The sequence below is a fragment of the Pteropus vampyrus genome, unplaced genomic scaffold, assembly GCF_000151845.1.
Source record: "Pteropus vampyrus isolate Shadow unplaced genomic scaffold, Pvam_2.0 Scaffold4, whole genome shotgun sequence".
Lineage (NCBI taxonomy): Eukaryota > Metazoa > Chordata > Mammalia > Chiroptera > Pteropodidae > Pteropus > Pteropus vampyrus.
In genome coordinates, this window is record NW_011888785.1 from 15,553,859 (window position 1) to 15,562,895 (window position 9,037).

General features: G+C 43.2%; 1 protein-coding gene across 1 annotated transcript in view; it reads left to right on the forward strand.

The window, feature by feature from the left end:
• The window catches only part of TMBIM7P, a 17,212-nt gene extending 8,412 nt beyond the window's left edge, over positions 1 to 8,800 (forward strand). The window contains 5 exon segments of the mRNA XM_023532714.1: positions 2,018 to 2,055; positions 2,140 to 2,227; positions 3,585 to 3,674; positions 6,347 to 6,394; positions 8,648 to 8,800. Coding sequence (XP_023388482.1) covers positions 2,018 to 2,055; positions 2,140 to 2,227; positions 3,585 to 3,674; positions 6,347 to 6,394; positions 8,648 to 8,800 — 417 coding nt within the window.
• Positions 8,801 to 9,037: the final 237 nt, after the last annotated feature.

Sequence of the window (9,037 nt, forward strand, 5' to 3'; positions counted from 1 at the left end):
CATCCACACCACCGCAGTGTCCAGTGTGATTTCTATGTCAGGGAGAATAGTTTCCTCCTGAGGCTGGAGGAGACTGGCTCTCTGATGCCCACATTTTGGCATTTTTTCAGCTGCCAGAGCATTGAGGGGCCTTTCTTAGCTGGCGTGGGGACCCTGCTCATTGACCAGGTGAGCAAGTAGGGTCTCCCACTTCTGGCTCAGACCACACTCGGGAAGGGATAGGGCTAAAAGCAAACATAGAAAGATACTGGGACTCCTGGAGCAAAGCTGGTGGGGCTGGGGGTGGGGGTGGGGGGATTTTTCCAGGAATTTTTGAATTTTTTATTCTAAAAATTTCAATGGTTTTAATGCATATTACAAGAAGAGATCAAAGTTGTTGGTCTCAAATGAAGCTTTCATTTCAGATTTTGCTGTTTGTCTAAAAGCAGATAACAGCTCAAGAGAAGAAATATTATCAAGGGGCAAAGAATTAGTTATATTTTCTAGACTTTACATTAGAAAACATATGGAGAAAACCATTTCGGAAAAGGAGTTGAGGGAAAATGGAAAACATGCACTGAAGACAGCTTTTGTCCCATAGAATTTTGGCACCTGGAGCTCAAGTTCTGAGCTCTTGAAGCCGTTAGGCAGATGCGACTGCTAAGGCCTCTTGTTACTCACTCTTACTCTTCGAAAAACTGAAGGGTGGCTTCCTGTTTGAAATCATTCCTTCTCCCTCTCCTTTCCATCCTCCTCCCTTCATTCTGTCTGTCAGTTACACACACACACACACACACACACACACGCACACACATACACACTTCTTTCATGTGCTGCTAAAGATGGAGAAGTGTGAAGCAACTGAGCAAGTAGAAGAAGAAAATCTTGAGAGGAAGGTCGGAAGCAAGAACATTATTAAAATATCATGTGTATGGGGAATAGATACACTTTTTAAAAATCCTATAATGGATATAAAGACAGCTTACTTGGCACGTGTAACAAAGTAGAGAATCAGGAACTTACGGCGTTTGGTAAATTGAGAGGCAGTCCAAGACTCTCGGGACCCGAGTTCTTTTCCAATCTCCAACTGTATGTCGTTGGCCAGCTGGAGAAGTTCAAAGCCCCTGTAGCAGTCCTAGCACTGCGGTTAGGATGTGTCCTCATTTTTATTCCTTGAGACTGGTAGATTCTTTTCTGGCTCTTGCCTGTCAGCAGAGTCTCCAGATTCGCCTCTGACATCCTAGCAGCTGGAGAAGGTCCCTAGGCCCTGCAGCCACCGCTCACTGCAGTTCTCACGTGTCCTGACCGCTGTCCTGGGGCCTGATTGCCGGCCTGGGCACATCCTCGTTGCCTTTCTTGATCTCACCCTTCGGGGTGACTGCCTGCTGGCTCTCGGCAGTTGCCACTCTCCACGCTGCCCCATACCTAGCTCCATTTGGCCCACGGAAACACTGCAGCCCCAATACAGCCCTTTTCCGAGCCCGGATCAGCACCTACAGGTGAAGCTCACACTCTGCAAATAAATGCCCTCCAGCCCCCTCCTGGTTCTGGGACAGTCTCAATCCTCGTCCCATCTGGGAGATTTGAAGAACTATTTTATTCTCACTTAAGCACCATGGGAAAGGTGAATACTGAAAATGCTGGTGAAGCATTAGTAGAAATAGCATGTCCTGCTCTGATAAAATGTTATGATTCTGTGTGGATGGCCTCATTTGATTAACTTTTTACATTGATTTCCACATTCCCAATCAACACATATTTAATTCACTTGATATGCTGAAAGTTACTATTGTGTCCTAAGAAATTTTTACTAATAAAAGAGCTTTCTCTTGTCAGTCTTAGGGAGAATATTAAGAGAGAATATAAAAATCTACTATTTTTAAATAATGAATTGCCCTATAGCTTGTGTGCTAGAGTTGTGTATATTCTCACCTACCTCCTAGACTCTACCAAAACACACACACTTCAAATCATCTCCTTCAGATTCTGGGCCTCAGAAATCATCAGGCTTCTGATTTATTGTGAATTTTGTTTTTAGACAATTCTTCAAGGTCTGCTACTGGGAGCCATAACAGTGTAAGTCTCTGATACACGTTTTCTGTTTGTGTGTGTTCTTTTCTTCGAATGTATGTGAACAATAATCACAGTCTCTGTTTTTAGTTTCTATAAAGCCGAGGAGGTGTTATGGGCAACAGCAGCAACTGCTCTGGTGACATTATCACTCACTTTATTTGCTCTTCAAACAAAAGTAAGTGTTATTGCAACAGATTTCTGTCATAAGGGAGTGTGCGCACAGGGTCCTCTGCCCCTCCTGACCCGTTCTCCTCCCTCCTCCTTCCTGTTCTCTGCTGTCCCGTGGGACTCACCTGCCTCCTGGCCTCCTCATCTTCTGGCTTTCCTAGTAACCACATTTAAGAAGAAAAAAGAAACAGGTGAAATTATTTTTAATAACATATTTTACTTAATCCAATACATGCAAAGTATTATCATTTCAACGAATAGTCAATATAACAAAAATGTCAATGAGATAGTTTACATTCTTTTTTTCAAAATAAATTTCAAATCCAGTGTGTATTTTATATTGATAGCACATCTCAATTTGGACTAGCCACATTTCAATGCTCAGTAGCCATGTGTACTCAAAGCACAGCTGGGGACAAACTTTTAGCAAGACCAGAATCACCTGGAAAGCTTGTTAAACCAGACTGCTGGGCTGTACCCCTGGACTTGCGGCTTTGTGTGGCCTGTGGGGCCCAACAGTTTGTATTTCCCAGGTGGTGCTGATGCTGCTGGTCTGAGAACCACACTGGGTGATGTAGGACTTCAGTTAGTCTTTTGGTGTGTTAAGTGTAGGGAGTGAAGAGGGAAATAAAGGAATTAGGAAAATGCTCTTGCAAGAAAATATCTTGGATCCAAAGGTCTTCTTTTGCTGCACAATCCAAAATTTTCCAGGCCAAAAGATGAATAGTCCCCTTTCTTTAATAAATCTTAATCTCCCCCAAGCTGATTTGGTCACTGATTTATAAAGGCAAAACCAAAAAGCATATTAACTTCAAAATTACAAAAGAATAACTAACAGTAATTTTCAAAAGCTTAGTATATATTTGTTATTAAAATACATGCATACAAATGTGAAAAAGGTACCCAGTTAACATCTTGGTCTATTTCATTAATGTATTCTATGCACATGTTTTAAAAAATATAAAGAATTATGATCATACTTACATACACATTTACATACAACTTATTTAATGTAGCTTTTTTAACATGGGAAATTTCATTTAAATACAAACATAGAATAACATAATGAACCTCCATGTACCCATTACCAAATTTTAAAAATTATCAACTCATGCTCCTGTTACTTCCTTCATACTCCTACCCTCTTCCCCTCCTGAAGCAAGTCCCAGTCACTATGACACCTTTTATGTAGCATTTTCAGGGGGTAGGGCTAATGGAGTTCCATGGTTCTTGGAACTGAGCAGGGTAAATTATTGGCATATGAGCCAGTTTCTGTCTGTGGGGTATAAGATGCATCTCTAAACATCCTGAAATTCCTTATAGGTGATCATTGAATTGTTTTTGTGTTGTTTGTGTTTCTTCAGTGGGATTTCACCTTGCTAAATGGAATTCTATTCGTTTTACTCTTCGTACTTATTATCTACGGAATCCTCTTACTCTTCATACGATCGTATGTAAGTGGGATCTCCTTGGGAAACCTCAGAGAATTGTCAGAAATCTAGAATGACGTGCTGGTTGCGTTAGCCTGAATCCTCTGCGAAGCAGACACTGAGATGGGTGAAAAACAGGAGGACTTTCATAAGGAGAAATGTCTGTGAGAGCAAAGGGGCGCGGGGAGCCGACAAAGGCTGGAAGAGCTGTCCGACCATGAGGGCAAATGTGACCCCACGTGACGGAGAGGGAAGGACATCGGGCAGGAATATTCTAGACCTGGTGCTGTCTCAGGGGATCCTTGAGCTAAAGTTGACCGTCACGGTGTAGTAGTCCTGTGTTCCCTAGAAAGGGTCCTCTGCTCCCGCCAACGCCCGAGAAGGGTGAGGTGGCCCGGGAGCGCGTTGCAGGCACAGCCACGGGGGCCCTTGGTCAGTTACACTCCCTCCCGGTAGCTGGAGGTCTGAGAGGCCCCTCCGCGTGGCCCCCTGCTGTGGTGTGGTTGTGGGGTGGCGTGGATAGTAGGTCTGGGGCATGAAGATGGAGCTGGGGCCTACAGCTGTTCTCTGAGAGGATCTTGTGGCGAAGCCACCCACAGGGTCAGGTGCCTTCTTTTATATGCAGGTGCTGCTTGTTTAAAGTGATGGAAGAGGGGAGCTGGGCTTGTTGGGACTTTTCCAACAGCAGCTTAGAGGAGGCTCCTTATTTTCAATTCCAGTTTTTTTTTGTTTTTGTTTTTGTTTTGTTTTTTTTTGTTTTTACTTACATACTTTCATTGACTTCTTACTAAATACCAGACATAGGCCCATGTGTTTTTCATGTAGGCATAAAATTTAATTCTCACAACATTCCTGAAAAGTACCTATCTCATGTATTTTCTAGATAAAGAAAACAGGCTCAAGAAATTAAATAATTCATCTGAGTTCACACCAATAGCAAATGGGATCAAAGGCAGATCTGTGTGGCCCTGGTGCCCACACTCTTTCCACCATATTGTGTCATCATGGACTGAGGCCGGAGGGGTGGAGAAGTAGACACATGGGATCTGGCCTTGTGGTCCGGCTGCCAGTGGCCCTTGTGTAGAGATCCGACTGGAGGCCTGGTCCACTGAGGACTGGCCTGGGGCCTGTGGCTATTTGACTAATGCCCCAAGGCCAACTTGGTCCAGTTGCTGAATCAAAGAACTTTTTTGGCAACAAGTGGACTTACTACATGATCTTCAGACATATAACCAACAGTTCTGTCTGAATTGGTTTATCTTTATGAGTGACCATGTAGGCTTATGGCTTGGGAGGTAGCATCTGCATTTTAGAGCTAGATCCAAAGCTATCTCAAAGATATGCCTTAACGAGCCACAGCGCTCCATTTATTATTGTCGATGGTAGCACAGATATTGGTAGTAATAATACAAATATTTATTAGGTGGGTTCCGTGGGTCTTTACAATACGTGCAGACAGAAACTGCTTCCTCCTAGATAGAAGAGCCCCAGTTCCCATTCTAAATTTCCTTTCATACATGTCTACCAAATATAATCTGACACATGCGTTTAAGTGGAAGACTTTGACAGAACCCGTCCTAAGTATGCTTGTTTGACTTTGGCAATTTTGAATTCTTCAGACTCAAGCAATCGGGTGTTTTCTTACCATTAGCTCAGTGTGGAAACACTGTGCTTCCCACACTGTGCCACTGACTCTTGGTTCCGTCCTTTACCAAGACCCTTCCCTTCTTAGCAGACTGCTCCGTCCGTCCCTCTAAGACCAGCTTTTTCACCCTGAAGAGTGAATGCCATTGTTTCTCTCAGTTGTTATAGACCACTTCCTTTTCCTCTCTCCATACAGAGCCAAACCCTTTAGCATTTAGACCAGTCTCAAATTCTGATAAGGGCTGTTTTGGTTGCAAGGAACAGATTCTGCTCAGACTAGCTCAAGGCAAAGACCCAGAGAAGGTCATGGAGCTCCTAGGTGTGGAGAAGAGCCAGGAATCATGAGAATGGAAATTCCTCTCTCGGGCTGAGTCGATCGGCCACCTCTGCTTGTACAGTAATAGCTCTCGCACTGGCTAATGATACAGCAGCCTTTGCGCTTGGATCCCTCTGTCCTGAGAATTGATTTCTGACTGGCCTCGCACATCTGTTTGATCCCAGTCACATACGAGCTTCCTGGTCAGTGACGAATTTCACTGCTGTTGGAGTGAATGTCTTTCAGCTCTCCTTGGTCACCTCTAGCGTGGTGTGTGAGGGTCGCCATGTTCCCAGGGCACCTGTTCTGAGAACTGAGGATAGGGCAGATTCTCTAGAAGGGCTATGTGGATGGGGCAAAAAGTGAAACATATCTAGTACATTCTGCCCTATCATGGACTGAGGCCAGAGGGGTGGAGAAGTAGACGCATGGGATCTGGCCTTGTGGTCCGGCTGCCAGTGGACACAAGATGTCCTTCTTTCCTTCATGCACGAGATGCATGCATGAGCATTTATTTGATGAACCTTCTTTGGCACATGCAAGGCTAGTCTTCATTTGCTTACTGAATGGAATCGAGGCGATGCTGTTAACGTACTATATTCTAAAAAGATGAATCCCCCCACGGATTTGACTTTCCCAGGAAATATTAGGTCCTTATCTAACAGCAGCGGCTTAAGTGAGCCCTTTCGTTATTCCCAATCTTCTTAATATACCATTGTTTCCTTTCTTTATGCAGTGGTTGCATCTAATGTATGCAGGACTTGGAACTGTGGTCTTCTCACTTGTAAGTCCATTTCTCCCTCTCTTTGACAAAGAATATGGTATATGCATTGACATACCCCTTAAGCCCTGTACTAAGCTTGAAGTCAAACAGAATCAGTAATTCACTGGAAAGCCCTCCAGGCAGCCTCTTCCTCCTCCTCTTTTTATAAAGATAATTTTTTAAGTTCGCAGCAAAATCTAGAGAGAGGTACACAGATTTCCTGTATACCCCTGCCCCACACATGCGTGGCCTCCCCTATTTTCAACATCGCCTACCACAGGGGTACATTTATTACATGGATGAAGCTACATTGACATGTCAGTATCACCCAAAGTCCATAGTTTACATTCAGGTTCACTCATGGTGTTGTACATTCTATGGGTTTGGATAAATGTATAATGAATGATATATTCCAGCATTATGGTATCGTACGGAGTATTTTCACTGCTCTAAAAATCCTCTGTACTCTTTGCCTATTGATCCCTCTTCTATCCCCAACCCCTGGCAATCACTGACCTTTTTACTGTCTTCAAGTCTTACCTTTTCCAGAATGTCATATAGTTGGAATCATACAGTATGTAGCCTTTTTAGGTTGGCTTCTTTCACTTAGTAATATGCACTTAAGATTCATGGCTTGATGGCACATTTTGTTTTAGCACTGAGTGGTTTTCCATGCTCTGGATGTACTACAGTTCCCGAAGGACATCTTGGTTGCTCCCAAGTTTTGGCAGTTTTGAGTAAAGCTGCTCTAAACATTTGTGTGTAGGATTTTGTGTGAACATGTTTTCAACTCCTTTGAGTAAATACCAAGGAGCACGATTGCTGGATCATAGGTAAAAGTAAAAAACTTTACCCCAAATTGCTAGAATCAGGGAAGGGGAAGAGAAAATGGAGAGAAAGGACTCGGTGGTCCAGGCGAGGCTTCTGGACTGCCTTCTCTGCCACTCTGCTCACTCACGTGATCTCCCCTTCTCAGAGGCTCAGTTACTCACCTGCCTCAACTAGGTTGTTCCCATGTTACATGACACAGTGTCAGTAATGGACTGGTGTGAGGCTACCCGATTCCTTTCCTCCTGTTTCTTTCATCCCTTCCTGCTCATTCTTTAAAAGCCCAGATGAGAATCAGAACCAAGGGAGAGCCAATACCTGGATTGCCTGGGATAGGTTTCACTGAAAGAAATATTTTTCTAAAATAGATTATTTTAAGGAAGCTGTAACCCCCTTACCCCCAGCCCCAATTTATCTATGATCTTTCTGATGGGGCTCTGCCTCGGAGCACTGAACTCTTAGTCTAGAGCCTGGATAGAAGAAGTGAGGAGCTGCTTGCTTGCTTTTCCTCCCTCTAGCAGTGGTCCCCAACCTTTCTGGCACCAGGGACTGGTGCCCCTATGAGAATCTAATGTCTGATGATCTGAGGTGGAGCTGAGGCGGTGATGCTAGTGCTGGGGAGCGGCTGCAAATACAGATGAAGCTTCACTCGCTCACCCACCACTCACCTCCTCCCGTGTGGCCCAGTTCCTAACAAGCCTTGGACCAGTACTGTTCCATGGCCCGGGGTTTGGGACCCCTGCTCTAATGTACTCACATTGCCCAGTTCTGCTCACTTCGCAACAAACACAAGGATGAGAGGCCTCGCTGACTTTTTTTCTTGAAGGTTTAAGAACTCATAATTTTACTTACTGCAGCTAAGCCAAAACGATTATTTGAGGGGTTATTTAATCATATACTAATCTCCTCTTTTCCTCATTCTATTTTGAAAATACTGACATCATCAGAAAGCCATCCTCAATGTTAGGGTTTGAAAATACTATCAACCAAAGCTCTAAGAATTCAGTATTATTGCTGTGTGTGAATCTAAATATTGGGGAACCATCTTTATTTTCATTCTTCATTCAGTGAGAGCATGTGGGGAAATTGCAAACACAGGGCATTTTGTAGTTTACTTTTGTGTCCAGTCTGTCCAGCTGGTCTACATCATGATTAACAGTGCAAAGGTTTCTGGACTTGGAAGGCAAAGAAAGCTCACAGATCTGGTCCCGCCAAGCTTCAGGAAGACAAAAAACAAAACAAAAAACAAAAAAACACTTGCTCTAACAGAACACAAACTTGGGGGCATCGTGAATGGTTGAGGCTGTAAGAATGACATATATAACGACAAATCGACTTTTTGTAATATATTTATTGATGCTAAGATATTTTTTCCCAGATAGTTTAGGACACTTAGTTGATAGAAATGTACAACTTAAATAGTGAATTCTTCTTTTTTTCTTTAAGTACTTGGTGATGGATGTGCAGCTGATGGTGGGAGGGCGCCATCATCATTCTGACATGGACCCTGAAGAGTATGTTTTTGCTGCTCTGAACATCTACTTGGATATAATTGAAATTTTCTTTTTTATTTTACAATTGATAGGACTGGTACGGTAGTTATATGGCCAAGGCTGGCTTGTGTTGGAAGGAAGGAAAGAAGGACATCTAAGAAGTGTTGCCAGGCTCAGACATGCAGAGGTTACCACTTCATAAGCTCTTTTATTTTAAAAAATATTTTTAAATACATATTTTTTTTTCAGATGAAAGCAAGCATTCAGTAGATGGTAGCTACAGCTGTTATATTTTTAATTCTATTGTCACATTGCTAAACTTTTTGGGGGACATTTCTGATAT